The sequence below is a fragment of the Acomys russatus genome, chromosome 6 (genome assembly GCF_903995435.1).
Source record: "Acomys russatus chromosome 6, mAcoRus1.1, whole genome shotgun sequence".
In the NCBI taxonomy this organism is placed as follows: domain Eukaryota; kingdom Metazoa; phylum Chordata; class Mammalia; order Rodentia; family Muridae; genus Acomys; species Acomys russatus.
The window spans coordinates 27,028,457-27,050,668 of record NC_067142.1 but is presented as its reverse complement, the minus strand read 5'-3'; the positions used below and the strand labels follow the sequence as shown (position 1 = coordinate 27,050,668).

General features: G+C 49.0%; 1 protein-coding gene across 1 annotated transcript in view; it reads right to left on the bottom strand.

Annotated features, from left to right (window-relative positions):
• Window positions 1–456: 456 nt before the first annotated feature.
• Window positions 457–22,212, bottom strand: part of Mgat5 (alpha-1,6-mannosylglycoprotein 6-beta-N-acetylglucosaminyltransferase) — a 242,092-nt gene continuing 220,336 nt past the window's right edge. The window contains exons 14-17 of the mRNA XM_051147291.1: window positions 15,013–15,129; window positions 12,727–12,801; window positions 4,400–4,557; window positions 457–974 (exon numbers count right to left, since the gene is read on the bottom strand). Coding sequence (XP_051003248.1) covers window positions 776–974; window positions 4,400–4,557; window positions 12,727–12,801; window positions 15,013–15,129 — 549 coding nt within the window. The 3' untranslated portion in view covers window positions 457–775. The remainder of the gene's footprint in view (window positions 975–4,399; window positions 4,558–12,726; window positions 12,802–15,012; window positions 15,130–22,212) is intronic.

Genomic DNA, 22,212 nt, shown 5'->3' with positions numbered 1-22,212 from the left:
GCCTCTACTTCTTTCCTGGAGTACAGGTGTTCACCGGCTTTATATAGTACTGAGAATGGAACCCAGGGCTCTGTGCATGCTAAGCAAGCATTCTACAAATGGAGCTACATCCCTCCACTTAAAAGACATTTTTTTCCCCCTATGTTGCCACTTGTCACCAGGGGCCAGGCTCCTCCAGCTGCCCTCAAGCATGCCACCAGCTCCTCTCCAACCTGCTTATTGGCAGCAGGGTGAGACAATCCTGAAGGTGGGTCATTAACAGCGGGGAACAAAAAGGAAACTGTGTTCTACCCCTTTCTGCCCTCCCAAACCCACCCCCATCCTCCCAAATAAATAAATTAATGGGTTTAGGAACACTCCCCAAAGTTCTTTCCAATCGGCTCAATTCCTCTTCTTGTTTTGTTTTCAGCGGAACGAGTCTCCATACTTTTCTCTTTTCTTTAAAAAAATAAAAATAAAAATAAAATAAAATAACCTGGGAGCAGCTGCCTGGACAATTTCTCTACAGTTGCTCTTCCCGGATAGAGAGGACATTCATTGCACCAGGGTGAAGCCAGGCTCCTGGTCTGACCTCTGTTCTCGTGTGGTTTTGGTGTAAACTCCTGGGATGCACTGGCTGCACTTGGAGCAGTACCAAATCCAAGCCCTGGACCAAAGAGTTCGGGCTCTGGTCAGAGTCCCTGGATGACTTTGGGGGGGGGGGTTCCCCCGCCCACTTGGGCCCTGCCACAGCGGAGCCACCTCTCTCTTTTTTGCATGAATTCGGGTGGCTATGCTATAGGCAGTCTTTGCAGAGGGCCACTTGTCCCTTGATGAAGTCCCGGCAGGGGCAGATCCGCTGGTGTGTGGGGTGGGCCCCGGCACAACTGAAAAGCAAGAGATCCCCTTGGAACACACAGTGCTTGCTCTTGGGGTGGAAGGAGGGCACCAGGATGTCCTTGTACAGTTCTGAGCTTTGGCAGAACACCCTATACCTAGGAGGAAGAGAGAGGTATATGAGATGGAGGTGTCTGGACAGGCCCTGGCCGCATTGCTGGCCCACTTGCCCTGAGGTATGGGTGCATATCCCATTAACCTGCTTCAGAGATGGCATTCTTTTCCACGTGACACTGAAATTCTCTGCATCTAGGGATCTTAGCTAGGCAAAAGCGTGTGAAGGAGACTGGCTCTGAGGCTGGGCTTTGGGGGGACGGGACGCGTTATCTGCAATGAAAGCAGCCTGCATACTCAAGTGGGGAGTGGGCACTCTGTGCTTTGGGGCTCTGTGCAGCCGCTGGAAAACAATGGACAAGAAATGTGTCCTCCATCATGAGAGCTGTCTTGGAGGAGGCAGGTCACAGAGGAGGAGGAGGAGGAACATGGTGTATGTGAAAGGCAAAGCAGCGGCTGGGGACATGGTACCATGCCGAGAAGCCACGGTAAACAAAAAAAGCCAGTATGGTGGCGTGCACGTGTGATGCACCTGCTGGGGAGCTAGGGATAGGCAAATCCCTAGGGCTTTTTTTTTCTCCCAAGACAAGGGTTTTTCTCTGTGTAGTCCTGGCTCTCCTGGACTCACTTTGTAGACCAGGCTGGCCTTGAACTCAGAGGTCCTCCTGCCTTTGCCTCGCGAGTGCTGGGATTAAAGGCGTGCACCACCACACCTGGCTAGATCCCTAGGACTTGATAGTTAGCTAGCCTAACTCAGTTGGTGAGTCCCAGGAAAATGGCAGAACCTGTCTCCGAAAGCAAGGAAGATGGCATCTGAGGTTAATCTCTTGCCTTCACTTACATTTACACACATGCAGACATACACAGACACACAGACACAGACACACAGACACACACACACACACACACACACACACACACACACACACACACACCGGGGCCACTTCTGAGAAGCAAGAAGACCACAGCAAAGCAAGGTATTACTGAAGTAGTTTAAGGTATACATAGAATTTTGCTGGGAATGGTGGCTCACACTTGCAATCCCAGTTGAGTTCAGGGTCAAGCGGGGCTACATAGTAAGTTCTAGGTCAGCCTGTGGTACAGAGTGAGACATCGCCTTAAAAACAAAGCAAAAGAGAACAGCAAAGAAGAGATGGCATGGTGGGTCATGCCTATTTTCCAGTATGTGGGAAGCAGAGGCAGCAGGGTCCAGGAGTTCACAGCCATCATCAACTAGTTAGTGAGTTCAAGGCCAGCCTGGGCTACATGAGACTTTGCCTTAAAATAGAAGTAGAGGAAAAGAGGAGAGGAGAAAGATAAAGAGAATAAAGAGGAGAAAAGAAGAGAAGAAGAAAGAAAGAACAGAGGACAAGAAAATATGTCTATGTTTCTAAAGACTTTTATCCCCAGAGATACTGGCCTTTTTGCTTGTTTAGTTCAGTTCTCTCTCTCCCTGTCTGTCTGTCTCTGTCTCCCCCACCCCGCCCCCCATGCTCCCATATATGTGGAGGCATTCTTTTGAGAGAGGGCTTGTCACTGGCTGGGACCTCACCTACATGGCTAGGCTGGCCAGTGAGCACTTAGGGTCTTGGCTCTGTCTCCCAGCACTGGGATTACATACATATGCTGCCGTGCTCAGCTATGTCACATACCTTCTGGGACTCAAAGTCAGATCTTCACATAACTGGCAAGTACAAGTGAGAGATCCACTAAGCATTTGTGTTCTCTGCCCTCCCCCCACTCTCTGCACGGTCTAATGTAGTCCAGGCTGTCCTCAAGCTTAGCAAAGATGGCTGTGAACTCCTGTTTCTGCTGCCTCAGTGCTGGAATCATAGTTATGTTTGACTACCCAGCTGGTACTGGTCTCTTTTTTTGTTTGTTGGTTTGTTTTTTGAGACACGGTTTCTCTGTGCAGCCTTGGCTGTCCTGGACTCACTTTGAAGACCAGGCTGGCGTCGAACTCACAGAGATCCACCTGCCTCTGCCTCCCAGAGTGCCAGGATCACAGGTGTGTGTCACTGTATGTGGCTGGTACTTGCCTCCATCTCTTGTGGCCTGCACTAGCCCCTCCAGCCAGTGCCCATTTATCCTGTCTGCCCAGAACAAAAAAGGCCCTTGGGCTGATGGAAACCAGTTGCTCCTGAGGTAGGTTCCAAGAACATGCTATAGAGGGTGCCAGGCAGACCTCTGCTTAAGTTTAAACTTTGTCTCATAGGAGCTGTGTGACTCTGGACAAATCTCTGAAGGTCTCTGTTACAAGGTAGGACTATATAAACTTACTTATGAGAACCAGTGTTGCACCAGATGTGGTGGCGCAAGACTTTAATCCCAGCACTCGGGAGGCAGAGGCAGGCAGAGCTCTGTGAGTTCAAGGCCAGCCTGGTCTACAAAGCGAGTCTAGGATAGCCAAGGCTACACAGAGAAACCCTGTCTCAAAAAACTAAAAAAAAAAAAAAAAAAATCAATGTTGCCAGAGTATTTGGCAGTCTGTGAGTTTGCAGCCAGCTAGAGTTAATGTTTGCAACAGTTAGTATTGGTAGTCAGGATCTGGACTCACCCAGGAGACATCTGTGTACATCTGCAAGTCCTGAGGGAGTTTCTGCACTGGAATAACTGAAGCAGGAGGATCCACCCTAACGCTGAGTGGGTCTATTCTACAGACTGGAGTCTAGTCTGAATACAAAGGAGAAAGTGATCGGAGCACAGCACTCATCTCTCTCCGTTTCTCCTGGGGATGTGGTGTGAGCAGCTGCCTCACCCTCCTGCCGCCACGTCCTAACCACCACGGTGGACTGCACCCTCAAATGGCCAGCCATACTTTCCTGTCATAGCAACACCACAGGCGACAAGTACAGGCTCCCAGGTCCTTCAGAGGGCACGCCAACCGGCCAACACAGAATAAATGTCATTCCAAGCAGGGTTAGGAGAAGTTTGACACAGCAAAGAAAGAATTTAGTGCACTCAGAAATGCTCTTATTCTGCAGATGAGAACCCTGAAGAAGTCACTGGCCTGGACCCATATGCTGCTGAGCACAGCAGTGGATGCCTCTAATCCCAGCCCTCCTACTGTGAGATGGGAGGCACACACAGGACATCCCCTGGAAGCTCACAGGCCAGCCCTGGAGAAAACAAAGACTGTTCCAAACAAGATGGAAGTTGAGGAGCAGTGGCAGCTGTACTTTGACCTCCACACCCACGTCACTGTATGTGTATGTGCAAACCCACACTTTACTTACATAAATACATGCACGTAAGCAGGCGTCATATAAACAGACATCATGCACACACACACACACATATCACACAAGCCCAGGTCATACAGACACCATGTGGGTACATGTGTGAGAAGTGAGCTCTCTCTGGGCTGCAATCTGCTCCCCCCTTCCCACACCGTTTCCCTGAAGCCTCTCTGACAGGAGCACAGAGGGTGAGCAGGCCCTGCCGTCCCCCTCCCCCTTTCGTCACTTACTTCAGCAAGTCCTTTTCCTTGTTGAGGTGCTGAAAGAAAGATGGCTCACAGATGAGCTGGTTCTCCTGGCACACCTGTTTGCAGGACTGTCCGGGCTCTGCCAGCTTCACCTGTAGGGCGCTCAGGGGAGGCCACATCACTTGGCCATGGCAGAAGTCCTAGAAAGACACAGTAAAGCCATCATTAGGTAGGGGACCAAGGACACAATGGGGCATCTTCAGCCCAGCAACCAACCATGGGAGGGAGGCACCATGCTGAGAAAGTGATATGAAAGACACATCCTTGGGACAGTTATGACCTCTTTAAACATCAGTTTCCAGGCTGAGGATGTGTCTCCTTTGGAAGAGCACTTTCCAATGTGCATGAAGCTCTGGGTTCTTTATATCCCCTGTACTGGATAAATCAGGTATGCAGACACACATCTATAGTCCCAGCACTCGGGAGGCAGAGGCAAGGGATTAGAAGTTCAGTGTCCTCTTCAGCTATAAAATGAGTTTGAGGCCAACTCGGACTAGAGGCTTTGTCTCAAAACAACCCACCCCTCCACCCCCACCCCCGCAATTTACCCATTCCCATCTTTGGGGCCATTCCCGCCAGCTCTGACCTATGCAGTCCTGGATTCTTCCAACACTATATGTAGTTCATGCCTGTACTAAGCCATGGGTAGCACAGTCCTATGGGACTGGATGCTGTTGCTAAGGGCAACAGCATGACTGTGCAGACTCATTTCCTTGAATGGAAGTGCAGTCTGCCCTAATGGCCACTGTTCTCTGCCACTGCAGTGTGTAGAAAGCTTGCGTATGACAGCTGTCCAGCCATCAGAATAGCTGGCATAGATAGAACCAGCAGTTGAGAGACAGGCAGGCATTTGGAAAGCTTATAGTGTGTTCTTGTTGGCTAATGCAAGCACCTTTACTTAAGTACTTGGGGGCAAATGGGTATAGTCCACAGTCTCCAAAAATTGTAATGAAGCTGGGTGGTGGTGGTGCATGCCTTTAATGCCAGTACTTGGGAGGCAGAGGCAGGCGGATCGAGGACAGCCTGGTCTACAAAGTGAGTCTAGGACAGCCAAGGATACACAGAGAAACCCTGTCTTGAAAAAAAAAAAAAAAAAAAGGGAAGGAAAGGGCTTCAATTCGGCATACATGAAGCCTCCTAGGTGGCTAGCTGGCAGGAGAGATGTATCAATTATTCTACTTTTCTCTGTGCTGTGAGAAAATTGCTGACAGAAGCAACTTAAGTGAGGAAGGGTTTGTGTCTGGCTCAGTCTGACGGTGCAGTCATCATGGTGGGTGAGGCAGCTAGTAGCTCTGTGCTTAGTCAGGAGGCTGAGAGTGAAGAATGCTTGTGCTCAGTTAGCGGTCTCCCTTTCACCCAGTGCATGGACCAGTGCCGCCTATGTACTTAGGATGGCTCTTCCCTCTTCAGCACAGCTTTCTGGAAAACACCCTCACCAATGCACACGCCGGAGGTGTGTTTCCATGGTGACTGTAGTTCAGGATTAGAAAACCGTCACAACAGGTAATCCATAAGGACACCTGGACCAGAAGGCGCTTGAGAACTCCTCTGTCTCTTGAATTTGGTGAGGCCCAACCCTGGTGCCACAGTTTGATCTTTAGTGGCCTTAAAGGCCCCCAATGAGGCCCCCACTCCTGGGAGATGTTGGAACCTTTGGGAGGTTAGAGTCTTCAGGACATTGGGAGCTTGTCTTTGAGGAGTCCCTTCCTGTCTTCCCATCCATGAGATAACCAGTTTTGTTTTTTAAGGTTTACTCTGTGTGTGTGTGTGTGTGTGTGTGCGCGTGTGCATGAGAGAGAGAGAGAGAGAGAGAGAGAGAGAGAGAGAGAGAGAGAGAGAGAGAGAGAGAGAGAGAGAGAGAAGTGTATGCGTGTGTGTGTGAGTGGTGTGTGTGTGCATGCACATGTGTGTACGCTTGTGGGGCCCAGAAGAGGACACTGGATTTACTAGAGTTGTAAGCTGCCTAGTGTGGGCTTTGGGAACTGAACTTGGATCTTCTTCAAGAGCAGCTGGTGCACTTAAATCCTGGCTCCTTTCCGAGTCCCCTAGCTGAGCAGTTTTGCTTTGAGATGTGCTCAGCCATGATGTATGGCTTCACCCCAAACCCACAGCAACGGGGCCCAGTTGTGGACAGGAACCTTAAACCGAGCTGAAGCAATGTGTCCGCCATTGGAAGCTCATCCTCTTGGCTGTGTGCTATGGCTATGGGGGGCCGGACCAGCCTATTACACCAGCCTCAGAGTTCTGGCTTTTACAACCTCTGCCCTCTCCTCTGACCATCCCTGCTCCTTTGCACCTGGGGAGTTTCCGAGCAATGACAAAGTTTCCTTCCTCACTCCTACTTCTCCTCCTATACAGTTAAATTTGAAATTAGAAAAAAGAGATAACAGATGGGTCAGATCTAAAGCCTGACACCATGAACACTGGCTCTGGGCACAGGCCGCTGTCTCGTGTGGCTCCCTGCTTGTCTGCACAGGCGTGCAGCTAGCAGGATGAGGAAAGGAGCTCAGCAGAGAGATGGCAGAAAGCAGGCGCTCGCCAACTTCCTTTAGGTTCCTTGGGAGAGTGGCATCCCCCAGGGCAACTTTCAGCCAGGTCAGCCAGGGAGGTATGTGGAGGAGCTGGGCTTCATGGATGAGTGGTCATCCTACATCTATTCTGGAGCGGGGGCGGGAGTTGCTGCAAAGTTCAGACAGTGAGGGTGGCCCTTGGGGTGGCACGGTGGAGCTGATGTGACAGCAGCCATCTTCTCCAGGGCCCTCCAATACCCATGCCTAGCTCGCACTGAAGAGAAAGGGTGTGCGGGTACCCTGTCCCTGCCATCATGATGGTCTGGCATGCCCTCACAAGTCTGTTCTAGGGGCCAGAAGGTCCAGGAAGAGTAAAAATAGCAGCCAGGTCTTAAAAGCTTCCAGAATCATCCAGACGGCCTGAAGGGAACAGCTGATCAGAGGGAGCCCCAGTTGTCAGAGAAAGCATGGCAGAGGGGGCTGGTCCCCAGCGGGGGACTTCATGGATGACTTACACGCTCCCTCCACCTGACCCATATAGGAAGTGGGGACGGTGCCACCAGCTTTTCATTGCTGTGCAGTTCAGAGAGACGAAAGGGAGGTGACTGGTAAGAAGGCTGGCGAGGGAAACAGTGCTGCAGTGGGGTTGACTCACCGGGTCATATCAGCGCGTCTGTGCTGCACCTCTTGTGCCAGATGCTTGCAGGACACAATGGGGATGAAAGTGCTGGGCCCCTGCCTCCTCTCACCCCCAGCACAGTGGTCAGCGCATGATCAGGAGGCTAGAGGGACACTACAGCCCAGGCTACCAGCACTGCTGTGCCTCTCACTGCCCCATTGCCGACTTATTCACTCACATATTCATTCATTCTACAGATCCTTGCTAAGAGGCAGGAAAGTGTGTGCCCATCCACCGATCTACAAATGACCATTTCAGCCTCATGCAGGGCACCAAAACCAGGAACAGGAAGGGCTGCACCTGGCTTTAGAGGCTTAGCGCACAATCCAGCAGTAAAGGGCAGCACTCCCAATACTTCAGAGCAGCAAACAAGACACCTGTGCACACGGTGAAGGACACCTGGAGGCTGGACAGGCAGGGCAAGGAAGAGTGATGGCAGCTGCAATCAGAGAAGGCTGTCAGGAGGCACGGACTTCTGGGCTGGGCTCTGCAGGCTGCCCAGGAGTTCGCAGCTTACCGCAGACATGGCGTTCTGCAGCTAACAGGTGCTCAGTGAAGAGCACCGAATGGGGCTGAATGATTTTCGCCTCCTGGAGGCTTTATAGGAGTGAAGTAGAAAAAGAGGCGATTCTAAGCCAACGAGGCATCTCTGCAGCCAGGAGGGATAAGCAGCTATTGTCAGTCTGGCAAACACGCTCACTTGGGGCACACACATGATCTGCATTCTGCTCTGCCATGCGTGCGCATGCTTCTCAGTGTGTTTGGCTATTCCAAAACTGTCACACAATGACTACAAATCAAGAGTTCACCAACACGGATGTCAATCAAAGCAATGCTCTCTTTCTCTGCTCCACCCCCCAACCCCTACATGTGTACATGTGTGTGAAGGGCCAAGGGTCTGGTGCTTTGCATGTGACCAAACAGCTCTCACCAACCACATTGCCAGGCTAGACTGAGCCGATTCAGACCCTGTCAAGCATGTCCATCCTAGCCCTGCAGAAAAGGGGCATGGAGGCACATACCTGCAATGCCAGCATTTGTGGAAGCACAGGGGGACCAGAAGTTTAAGGTCATCCTTGTCCACACAGAAAGTTCAAGGCCAGCCTGGGATCCATGAGATGCTGTGCTGGTTCAAACCAAACAGCCATGTGAACTGACTCACTACACTGTGTTTAAACACACTTTTAAAACCTTAGTTTTATCTAGTGTACATTTGGTGATACATTGGTGGGTACACATGCCACAGTACATGTTTGGAGGTAGAGGACAACTTGTTGAAGTCCTTTCCTTCTACCAGCTGGGTCTTGGGGAATCAAACTAGGTTGTCAGGTTTAGCAAGCAGGAGCTTTTGCCAAATGAGCTACTGCCCTGGCCACACCCTGTGTGTTCAGAAGACCTTTGGAAGAAAGCAGAAAAGGACGTGTTTCTCTTCTCTGGCCGCTTTCTTTCTCCTGGAGGCAAATCCGTGACTTCCCCAAACAATGCAGAATGGGCAATGTCACAAGCCTAGACACTTGGACAGAGAAAGTCATGACTGATCTTTTATCACGGGGGATTTTTTCTTTGGTGCTAACTCCCTTCCAGCCGGGGTCAGTCTTCCGTCAGGGATGGTAAGCCACGACAAGTTTTAGTGCAGTGAGGCAGGGAGCTAAGGAAGAAAAGCAAGTACGGTTCCAGACCCAGCGTTCTCCCACTAGGAGAAGGCCAGCACCTGGCTGGCTGGGCGTGAGGTAGGCTCCCAGCTGCGATTCTTAAACTGTACCCTAAAGTTCGGTGTGATCTTAAAAGCTGTCAATTTAACCTCCCCTGGTTCCCGCTGCTGTTGGCAATGTGTGTGTGTATATGTGGGTGTGGGGGGCAATCTTGAAAGAGATTTGGACAAAAGCACCCATGCTCTGTGCAGCCCACATAGAGGACTCCAGAAGCTGAGCCCCAACTAGTGGGCGTGGCTCCCGGTGTGGGGACATTCTCCAAGCCACAAGCTTCCCACTCCCACCAGGAGCACCCACTCTCTGTCCCTGCTGTTCTTTGAAGACACTCTGCAAACTGTAAAAATGTAACGAATGCTCCAAACTCTTAAGATCCAGGGCCTGCAGCTAAGAGGAGACCTGAACTGATCCAGAGGGGTCTTGGACTCCATCGTATGTCGAGGGCATATTTATTTCAGGAATAGCTCCTGACATAAACCAAAAATAGCGCCCTGTTATTGCTCAGGTATGAAGAATTAGGAGGATGTCTTAGAAGAAATGCCCAGAGATGGTTCACCCAGGACATGCCTTGTGAGCATGAGGATTTGAGTTCGATCACTAGAACCCACCTGAAAAGCACATGCTTGCAATCCTAGCATCAGGGAAGCCAAGCCATAGGACATCTGCTTCTGAGGTCCTGGCAAATGCATGGAGTTGACATGGCTTTACATCCAGTCTGCAAACAATCCTGACTCCACCTGTGTGCCCTGTGACTGGGTGTCTTAGTGGTCATTATGCAGTTAACTCTAGTCACATCCTAGGTCATACTGAGTGGCCTGAGAGAGTATACAGACACCCCCAACACACACATACACACACCCCGTGACGGTTACTACTGTCATCGAGGCAGGATCTAGACTCAGCTAGAAGACAAGCGACTGGGCATGGATGGGAGACAGTTTCTAGATTAACTGACGTGAAGAGGCCCTCCCTAAACGTGAGCATCACCTTCCCATGGCCTGGGGCCCTGCACTAAATAAAAAGGAGATAGTGAGCTGGGAACCAGCACTCATCTCTGCTTCCTGACCATTGGATGGAGTGTGACCAGCTGCCTCACACTCACGCCACCATGCCTACCCGTGCCACCACGATAAACTGCACCCTTGAACCATGAGCCAGAATAAAACCGTCCTTCATTAAGTCGTTCTTGTCAGGTATTTTGTCACTGTGATGAGAAGAGCAGGTGACACACCCTGCATCTTCGCAGGATTAAAGGACCAGTGGTGGATGCCTCCATAGAGCCAAACCTATACACACTGCTTGGCCTCCTGGAGTGTACACCTGTGGTAGAGCTTAATTAGACATGGCAGGAGACTGACAGCGAAAACTAAGGCAGAACATGACAGCACTCCACTGCAGGCAACATGAGGAGACTATGCCTTCTTCCTCGTGCAAAAATATTTTCTCGTACTGAATTGGTATTTTCCATTTAGAACTCTGGGATCTTGATTGATATGGGAAACCAAACCCTTAGGATGGGAACCCATGGATGGGTTGGACGGTGTACTGGATGCGTGCGCTGGCAAAGAACTGTACCAGAGTTAGGACAGCATTGTCTTTTGGTGTCCTGTGAAGACGGGATGAGATAAGGACAAGAGCTGAGCTCCTAATACATGTAATTATTACAATCTATCACAATAGAGCATGGGGTGGGAAACCATGCTGGCTAGCCCACTCCTCCTAAGTATTGCGTCAGGCCCCATGTTCAGCACTTTCTGGGTACTGGCTCATGTGATGCTCACAGGGGCATTGTGAAGGAAACCCCATTATCCTCCTAACAAATGCTCAACTCCTAAAACCCCAAACTTATGGTACTGAGAGCTGGATCCAGGTGGCTGGGCTATGGGGATGATTCCGTTGCTAAAGTGTCTGCCGTGCAAGCATGTGGAGCCAGGGTTGTGGCCAGCGCTTGTAATCCCAGTACTGAGCTTCTGGACACAGGCACAGCTGGAGCTCACTGGACAGCCAGCCTAGCCTACTTAGTGAACTGCAGACCAGGGAGAGACCCTAGGTGACCAGCACTTAAGGAACAACACTTGAGACAAGGACATCTTTGCCCTCTATGTGTAAGGTTACATACACCACGTGCACCTCAACACACGAGTATGCACCCACGCTCACATATACACACACACTTGCAAACATGTGCATGTGTACCTGCACGCACACAGGCATGTCAACGCGCCCATCTCCTGTTGCCTGCCTCTTCCGCCCACAGCCCAGTTAATCAGACGCTGTGCCCCAAAGCTCAGGCTCCGGAGCCGCAGCTTCCCTGAACCGCCGACTTCCTTTGCAATGCCTCTGGGCTGTCAGTCTAGATTTATGTTTCTACCGTCCTGTTTCTATTTTCAGCGCTATAGTTCTTACCCTCATGGTCCAAAGAGCCCTTGATCACCCTTAAATATTCTGTTTTGCCCTATAAAAAGAATCCTGTATTTCTGGGCTGGGCAAGAAGTTCAGCTTCCCTTACCCACAGGGGATCTGGCTTTATCTATTTCTGGGTCCGGGTTGCTTTTAAAGCCCAGGGAGCTAAAACATCCTAAAGGAGCATAGCGATGGCCGTGCCCATCACCTCTGAGAGCACACACCTGGGTCTCACAGAGGGTTTCATTTGAAAGGGGGGGCCCATTTGAAAACCACTAAAGAGTCCTACCATGTTTATAGGTGCGGCTTTTGTGTGTGTATGAGTATTCACGTATGTGTGGATGCATAAACGTGTACGCATGTTGAGGCCAGAGGACAATGTCAAATATGATTCCCCAGGCTCTGCCCATCTTGGTTTTTGGAGATAGTCTCTTTCCAGCCTGGAGCTCACCAACTGGGATATGCTGACTGGCCAGTGAATCACAGGGGCCTCCCCATCCTAGCACTGAGATTATGAGCGTGTGTTTCCATGCCTGGCTTTCTAGATGTGGTTTCTGGGAATCAAGCTGAGGTAGGTCCTCACACTTGTGAGGCAAGCCCGTCACTGACTGGGACTATCTTTCCAGACCCTAATCCTTGCTTTTGGGGTGGGGGTGAGGGGCAGGGCAGAGGCCATGGCGTAAGAAATGAAGGCAGGACTGAGAGCCACTTGTCTGTTCCTCATCCTTCCTGAGTCCTCAAGATGTTTTGAATCTGCTCAATGGTCAGGGAAGACTCCATCTTGATCACTCAATCGCCTTACTCTAAGTATCCATACAAAGAGCATACCCCCAGGAAAGACTGGTATCATTGGGTGACCAGGACACTGCAACATTTAAGAATGACCAGTCACCGAGGAGCCTTCTGAAGTTTTCCAAAGCAGGCAAATCACCACAGAAATGCACCAAGTGAGAGCCGGGAAGCAGTGAGTGGAAGCCAGAGAAGGCAGACGTTTCTGATGGGCCTTACCTGTTTCTCAATGAAAGCGTTGATTCTCTGCAGCATGCCTTCGCACGTGAACTCATAGGGCATATACGGTTCAATCTGCAGAAACAATGGAGCACCATGAGAGGGGACTCAGGACATGAGACACTGGCTCTCTAATGACTCACACAGGTGCCCACACCAGAGCCTTGGCAGGTGTTACAAACTATAGACCTGAAGGGCTCAGGCTTTACTATGCTGCCTTCAAAACCCTGGACGATCTGTCTTACCCATGTCTCAGATACTTGATGTGTGAAAGAGTGGCAAGGAAACCCACCTCTCTTAAGCTGTGGAGAGGGAATATGGTGGGAAACTGCTTGGGTAGTGTAAAGCACATAGCAGGCCTTCAGAAAGGTGACTATTATCACTTGCTAGCAGGTACACATGTCAGGTAAAGACTATGGCTGGGGACCATACAGCCATACATAGCCCTGTACCCCAGGGCTAGATGGGGTACAGGGCTTAGCAAGCATCTGATGAATACATGGTCACTGCTCTGAGAAGAGCACAGAGAAATGGCTGGTCTGCAGTAGTAGGTGAGGTGAGAATGCATCCAAAGAACACAGGCTACAAAAGCAAAGGGATGGGAGTGCCACAACCACGGAACTCAGCCAGAGGGCCGGGGTGGCCTGAGCTATTTTTCTTTGAGACAATGTGTTATACAGCCTAGGCAGGTGGCCTTGTTATAGGTGAAGTCTCTACCTCCTGGCTGCTGGAAGCAGACATGGCACTGGGGGTGGAACCTAGGGTTTGTATGTGGCAAAGAAGCATCCTAACTGGGGTGCATCCTTAGGCCGGAGTGTGAACTATGACATGAAAAGACAGAGGGAGCTGGAGTCCTGAGGCTGGGAGTTGGTGAGGTGAGGTACAAGGGGATTCACACCATCACAAAGGCCTTGTGGTTTCTAGGCAGCAGCTTCCAGTATCTGGGGAGAGGGACAGGAAGCCCCCAGAAGGTCACGGTGATGAAGGCATTCTGATGGCTGCTGTGACATCTGAGGGAAGGATAGGAAAGATGACACTGGACTCTGGTACACAGCATTGGTTGGCACGCTGACACCAGTGTCTTCAGCGTTGCACGAATGAGAAGCAGAGATTACATCTGAGAGAGTGTCACCGGCTCCATTCATATGGAGCCCAGTGGTGTGGTACTGGTGATGTGACAAAGGACCATGAATAACCTACACTTACCTGCCTCCTCAGAGCACACTTACATCAACAGGTTACAACCAATGGGGAAGGCGCTCGACAGAAGAAGAACAGGGAGGTTGTACCACAAGAGTTTCAACAGTAGACTAAACTCCCACAGGTAGACTTCCCATGGGGGTGGGGGGAGGCATCCTCATCTCTGGTGGCTGTCATCAACCCCTTGTCTGCCCAGAATGCCATGGAGGCTGGCTTTTTTTTTTTTTTTTTTTACACAGGTGCTTACTCAATGTTCACTGAACTGGTCAGGAAACTCTAGAGCTATTCCTTTAACAAGATCCTATTTCTAATGTTTAGGTAGGAAAGAAAAAAAAAAAAGCGTACACTGTAGAACACTACATGACTGAGGAGACGGCTCAGTTCAGATCTGGAGCGCCCACGTGAAAACCAGGTGGAGTGGGGCGGGTCTGCCATCCTCATGCTGAAGGTGGAGACAGGTGGGTGCCCAGAGCTCACTGGCCAGCCTGCCAGGCCAAAGCAATGAGCTGGAGGTTTAGTGGAAGACCATGTCTCAAGAAAAATAACAAAACGGGGAGCAACAAAGAAGACACATACATGGGAATGCATGTGTAACACACCCATGCTCACAGGAACATGTACACACACACACACACACACACACACACACACACACACACACACACACACACACACACACACACACACACACACCCCAAAACAAAACAGAATCTCCCTGCTTTACAACCTTTGCCCTTTTGGGTAAGGTAAGTAATCCATTTTTTTTTTTTCTCTCAGATCTCTCCAAGCATAGGATTGGATCATGTGAGCAAGTATGAGTTAAGCCACTCTGTTCATGCCTGGGACCCGTGAGCCCACAAGGCCTATCAGCAGGTCCTATAAGAGACCCAAAGCCGCATCTGTCACTAGCTGTTTTGTATCTCGTAGAGCCTCTGTGAAATCCTTAGGCCAGATGCTCTGGCTATAGGCTATGCTCTGGTTCAACCAACGCAGGCAGACTCTTTACTGAGAGCAAGGGACCGCAACACTCCGCCCAGGACACAGGTCAAATGAAGGCAGGAAGGGGGGAAAAAAAAAATCAGCAACCTTCTGGTTCAAGATGGCTTTCACGGCATCTTCTACTTCCTCTCGATTGTTGAGATCCACGGTCCAGACGTGTGGCCGGCCGATGAAGACTTCCGCGTAAGGGTGCTGGGACGTCAGCTGGAAGACAGAAGACAGGTCACATCCTAGTTTCACACATGCAGGGCTGCTCAGATAAAGAAAGCTCTGGGCTCGACTAAGCATTCTGTCTTTGTGTGTCAGACACAACTACAGCAATAGATGAAGTGTTCTCGTCCTCCCTGAAGCAAACAGAACCTCCTAAGGACAGCTTAAAAAAAAAATAGTGATGTCTTGAACTTACGAAGCCCATCTGGAAATAAAACAGTATCATAACAAAGAGATTCTGACAGGTGGGAGTAGGCGCCCTATCACTAAGCGGGGCCTGCAGCTTTGCTTGGAGGTTAATTTGGACCGTCAGACCAACAGGATCTAACCTCTGGGCATGCCTGTGAGGGAGCTTCTAGAGTTTGTTAGTTAAGGTGGATGCCCCACCCAGTTGTGGGCAGCGCCATCCTATAGGCCAAGGTATAGACTGAGTGAAAAGGAGAAAGCAGCGAGCTGAGCACCAGCCTTCATTTCTCTGCTTCCTGCTTCAGCTGCCATGCCCTTCTTCCCAGGGCAGACCGCACCCCTGAAATATGAGCCAAAGGAACCCTTCCTTAAGCTGCCTTTTGTCAGTTCCCAACAATGAGAAGGACAGGTAGTCTGACCTTGGGCATGACTTATTCTCAGCCAAAGCCACCTCTATAAATTCAGTATCTGCTTAGTCTCCTGACTAGGAGAGACCGGTACGCACAGGAAGTCACAGTAACGATCAAAGCTGTAAGCCGGGCACAGTGGTACATGCCTATGATTTCTTGACTTGGCAGGCAGATACAGGAAATCACAAATTCCAGGCCAGCTCAGGAGTACACAGCTAAGCCCCATTGAAAAAAAGAAAAAAAGAAAAGAAAAGAAAAAAGGCTGGAAAGTCACCAGGGCATGAGTAATAAATAGTGCACACAGGGGTGACAGCAGAAGTTGAGGCATCAGAAGACCTCAGAAGGTTTTAAATGGCTTCAGAAATAATCACAGCCAACACCAGGATATGAAATGGAGTTTTAAGAGTTCTGTGCATGTGTGCATCTACATGTGTAGACACACATGTGCACGCGCAGTTGCCTACAGAAACCAGGAAAGGTTGTAAGAGCCCCTGGAAGCTGCAGTGCAGGCAGTTGGTTTTTATGAGGGCAGAATGTGTTCTTAACCACCGAGCCATCTCTGCCGCCCTAGAACATAAAGCTTATTAGGACAACTTACCAGAAAGAGTGTCCTTCCCAAAGGTTGAGACAGGATGACTCTGTAGTTAAGGGCACTCACCCTCAGGACTACCGAGCTGAGCTAATCCCCACATGGTGGAAGGAGAAGATGGAGTCCCACAAGCTCTCCTCTAGCCCCCACAGTGTGGTGTGGCACATGCGCACTCCCCACCCTCAACATAAATGTGCAACTCCCCTCAATAACAACCCCCCAAACAAACCTAAAACAAAACAAAAACCAACCAACCAAACAACAACAACAACAAAACATACTAAAGACGACTGGGGAGTTGGTAGAGTGCCTGACCCAGACACAGAGGCGGGGGTTCCACTCTGGAACTGTATAAAATTGGGCATGGTGGTGCTTGCCTGTAATCCCAGCACTCAGGAGGTAACGGACAGGAGGGTGAGAAGTTCTGTCACATCCTTACCTACGTGTGTTTGAAGCCAGTCTGGGCTATATAGGGCCTTGCAACACCCCCTCCCCCTCCACCGCGCCGAAAGAAACCAAGCATGTATCTCAGCCACTCTGAGCTTGTCAGAGGTCCATCCTTGCTCTCTTCTTCTCACTCCTCTTTAAGGCAGTAGTGTTTTGGAAACATTTCACATGAGGATCAGAGACAGAGAATAACATCAGGATAATTGTGCATAGGAAAAACATGATTTCCCAAGGAAATCAATCTACCAATATCTATCTATCTATCTATCTATCTATCTATCTATCTATCTATCTATCTATCTATCTATCTATTGGAGATTGAGCACAGGGTCCTGATTAAGCATGTTTTTTACCACCTAGTACATCACCAGCCCAGACAGCTTTCAAATACCTTGCTGGGATTTCATGTGGACCCATGGGACAGAATTCTTTGAGACCATCTGAGAGTGCACACTGAATTGTACAGGGGTGTGACTGCAGTGTCCCTCGTATATATCAAGAAATGCGTTTTCAAAAGAAGTCAATATTTCATGCAGTCCAGGCTGCAGCTTCCAACTCACTACACAGATGAAGATGACCTTGAACTTCCGACCTTCCTTCCTCCACGTCTAGAGTGCAGGGATGGCAAGTTTAGGCAGTGCTGGGGATGGAACCCAGGGCTTCGTGCACGCTGGGCAGGCGCAGCGCCTTCTGATGGCTTATTTGAGACTTCATCAATTAATGGTCACCATTTCAGAAAAAAAAAAAAAAGTCACAACAACCTCAATGTCATGCTGGGCATTATCCTCCAGTAAAACCTGCCTCTGTGGGCAGATGTCACAGTAGTGACAGCTGTGTGTACATGTGTGCTATGTACACAGACTGAACTCAGCTCCCATTTCATAATGTCAAACATAAGAAAACAAGGCTGACAGTATTTGGCTGAATGTTTTGTTCCTTTTAAATAGAAACGTGCACTTGTTAAGGTGGAACCAGACATCCATCTTCTACTGTAATTCTTGGTACATAATGCTGAATGAAATAACTATTATTTCCCTGGGGATTCTTTTTATATTTCTTTTATATATATGTTAGAAATTAAAAAAGGATCTACACAGGCAAGTTCTATTACTTGCAGATTGCATTTCTGGAGAGGAAATATTTACTATTTGCTTATGAGTTTACCCGCTTATTTACTCACTCATTTCCTGTATGTGTCTATATGTCTGTGTGGGCAATGTGTGTGCAGGTGCATGTTCCTGTGCACATGCCAAGGCCAGTGGAAGATGTCGGTGTCTGGCTGTGCCACTCTCCACCTTATTCATGTGAGATGGCGTGTCTCTCTCTCTCTCTCTCTCTCACTGAACCTAAGCTACTGATTTGAGCTAGATTGGCAGGCTGGTAAGCCCCAGCGATCTGCTGCTCCCCACTACCCTACATTGCCATTACAGGCACCGGTGGGGAGGCAGTGCACGGCTTGTATGCTGAGGCTCTACACCCAGCAAGTGCTCTCATCCACTGACCTATCTCTCCAGCTGGACATGCATTCTAATGTATCTGTTACAGGAGCTGCTGTTGCTAGTACTGACTTTTTTTTTTTTTTTGAGGCCAGCCTGGCTCTCTTGTTTTTCTTTTTTCATCCAGACTCCACAAATCCGTAGACACTTGGAGAACTACAAAGCTAATTAGCACCAGCTATCTCTTCACCACTGTCCTTGGTACCTCGGCACATCAGTCACTGCAAGCTCTGTCTGGGACAGGAAGCTAGCAGCACAGGCTGCTGGGAAAGCCTCCCAGAAATTACAAAACCTTGCAGCGCTGAGGCTGCAGCCTTTCTTGGTTTCTGCACATGCTCCTCTCCTGTCAGAGCCCCAAAGAGGCTCTGTGGTCAGTGCTGGAGACTTTGCAGGCCCACAGAGTGGTGGAAACCTTTATTTATTAATTAAAAAAACTGTATAAAATATTTCGATTCAATAGCCATCTACAAGGTCTTAGGTTGGGCCAGATAACAGAGTAATCAATCACTAACACATATATTATTTATCATAATAACCAGAAAACAGCAAAGCCAAGTTCAAGCCTAGCTCCTTCAGCAACTGACTAGCTTTATGTGAATATGTTGTGTATGGTGTGTGTATTTGTGTGGAGGCCCAAAGTCAGCCTCGGGTGTCATTCCTCAAGAACTCTGTCAACCATTTGTTTTTTTGTTCTTTTTTTTTTTTAAGACAGGGTCTCTCACTGACTACGAATCCATAGATCAACCTAGGCTGGCTGGCTAGAGAGTCTCAGGCCCTCGTCTTTGCCTCCACAGCACTGAGATTCCAAGTGCACACCACACAGCCAGCCTTATACCTGGTTTCTGAGGACTGAACTCAAGTTCTCCAAACCTTTTATAGCAACTGAACTGTCTTCCAGTTCCAATTATGTATCCTTGAGCAAAAGAGAAAGCATCTTGGAGAAGGACACCAAATTCTTAAGGAAAAAAAAAAAAAAAAAAAAAAAAAAGAACAGAGCCTTAAAAATCCTCTTAAAATTTACATATCTATATATCTATCTAACTATATCTGTAACTATATATCTCCCAGGGCTGCATTTTATTATGTCATGTTAGACCTTTTGGGAGGGTGAGTAGACTGTCACATCATTTCTGCATCACGGCCAAGGGAACAAGCTAATTATTCCATCTACTGCTAAAATTTCAACTGGCATCAACATCACTATCAAGTCATTTACGTAGTGGTCCAGGCTCCTTCTCCTGCCCTCTTCTAAGGCGCCCGTTTATTTACAAGGCAGCTCTAAGCACTTAGCAGACAATGCTAAGCCATTACTGTTTTATTTGTTTGCATTTGCCGAGGGTTACTTAATTTTACGAGTGAGGCGTTCTTGATTCATTAGCCGTCTGAGAACTCTGTGTTCCTCCTTGTTAATTTGCTGAGGACCAGCTGATCTCAGCTACACGAGTGTGTATTTGTAGTAGATTTACTGGGGGCCTACTCCAGACATGCAGTGCCTCTGGATAGACAAGAGGCGACCTCAGAACCGCCTATAGAACCAAGGAGACTCCGAGCTCCCTTTACAGGAACCTGTTAATATGTGCCCCAGAATGAAGATAAAAATCTAATTTATATTGAAGCACAATGAAGCAGGTTTTCTGGCTCTTTCTTCCCTCCTCTCAGTTCAGACAATATGCTCTGAAAACTTGGTCTGATGCAAAAATAAAGGCAAAGTTAAATTCGCCTTTAGAAATGCTTTCCTATTTTCTTCAAGTTAAGTAAGTCCAAGTGAAATAGAGACAACTGACCTGGATCAATATTTGTGTATGAAAGGTAGTTTAACAGAGTCCAATGGGTACAAAGATAGAACAGTACCGTGTGACCTCAGGTTAGAGTTTGTCCATGTGCAGAGGTAAGGGAGATCATTTCTAAGGTTTGTCTCTCTGTGCATGCGTGTTTGTGTCAGCTAAGGTTTGTCTCTCTGTGCACGTGTGTTTGTGTCAGCATGTCAGTTTTCTTGCTTGCTCTCTACCTTTTTTTTTTTTTTTTTTTTTTTGAGACTGGGCCCTTCAGTGAACCAGGAACTTGCCAATTCCCTGCCTACTAAACTCCATGGATCCTGTCCCTCCCTCCCCATGCTGGCGACATGTGCCACCACATCTGAATTTTAAAAACTGTTCATTTACTTGTTTGTTTAGTGTGTATGTGTGCGTGCCTGCAAGCGTGTATGTGTTCTGAGTACATGCCTGATACTTGAAGAGGCAAGAGAAGGCACTGACCCCCTAGAAGTTGAGGTATAGGTGTTTATGAGCTGAGCCTCTGGATGTGGGTGCTGGGAACCAAATCCCAGTCCTCTAGCGGCAAGAGCAGGGAGTGCTTTAGTCACCGAGCACCCCTAATGCCGTGATCCTCATGCTGTGGCAACTCTCCTCCCCAACCATAATGGTATCTCTTGGCTACTTCTTAACTGTGATTTTGCTAATTTAACCCCCGTGGGATCGTGACCCACAGGTTGAGAACCGCTGCCCTGGAGGTTTTGGACTTAGAAATCTGCACACTTGCTGGCAGCTCTATTCCAATTAAAAGCATCTGGTTCAAGAAACATGGATGCCTTCGAGAGCTGTGAAGGCAGTGCATACAGCCCTCCTTGCCATGAGATCAAGGTCTCGACTTCCGTCAAAGCTGTTAGATGTTACTCTCCTATATGAGGCAAATTAACCTTGGGTCTCCCTTGTTCATCCAATTACAAGTTCCCTTTTTTTTTTTTTTTTCCAGATTCTCCTTTCTTTTTAAAGCCCACCCCAGCCCTTTTCAGTTAACGCTGAACAGTCTCTCTTTGAACATTCCCCCTCTTTCATCCACTTAGCTTTTTACTCTGGTCTCATATATTTCAGGCTGGCCTTGAACTTGCTATATAGTGGTCCTGGGGATGAAGGCCAGGGTTTCTGCATGCCAGGCAAGCACTCTACCCCCTCAGCCACGTCCCCAACCCACTCAGATGTCTACGCGTTACGTTGATGGTGCAGCTGCACTCTCATGCTTCCAGACCAGATAAGGGGCTCCTAGAAAACAGGGAGCACACTGCTAAACTCCCACAGTGTGGTGGCGAGCCGACAGCACAGGCTGTGTGTGGACGGGCTCAGCTTCTGCCCACTCGCAGCGGGATCTCTGCCTCCTGTGGGGGACACCAGACTGAGGGAGTCATCTGGTTGAGGTCATGTGGAGCCACTGACACCCATGTGAGTGCTTCAAGGTTTCTTCTTCCTTCCGCCCTCTCCTGTAGCTTTTAGTCATTTTTTTTTTCTTCACCAGTTTGTGGGTTCTTCTCCTAACTGTCTAACAATATCATCTCTGGCTCAGCTCAACTTCTCCTGGCCCACCTGTCACCAACTGTCTTTTCTTCTAACTCTGTTAGCCTAAATCACCTTCAACTGTCTCCTATTTTAAGAAATGACTAAAAGCTACACTCCCCAGCCTCTTCTGCAAATGACATGATGCCAAGTGGCAGAGGACAATGCATTGGCTGATCGGAGAGCCCTGTCATGTGACATCATTCAATAGTGTCCTCTGTGTGTGTGTGTGCGTGTGTGTATACATGCTTGTGCACATGTGTATTCCTGCACACGGAGGCCAGAAATCAACCTCAGATTGTTCCTCAGGGGCCATCCCTCTTGTCCTTTAAAACTGTGTCTCTCCCTAGCCTGGAAGAAGCCAGGAGAGCTAGGCTGGCTGGCCAGCAAGCCTCAGGATGCCCATGTCACCTTCCCCAGAGGTCTAGGATTACGAGTGCTCCCATCCCATGCCTAGGGGTTTTTGGTTTTTTGGTTTTAAATATGTGTTCTAGGTACTGAACTCAGGTCCTCCTGCTTATACCTGCTGAAGTCATTTCCACGGCTCCAACTTTTAAAAGTTTTACACATCAAGAGAGTCACCAACATAATAAAGTAAGAGAAAACACTTGCACATTGCGTCT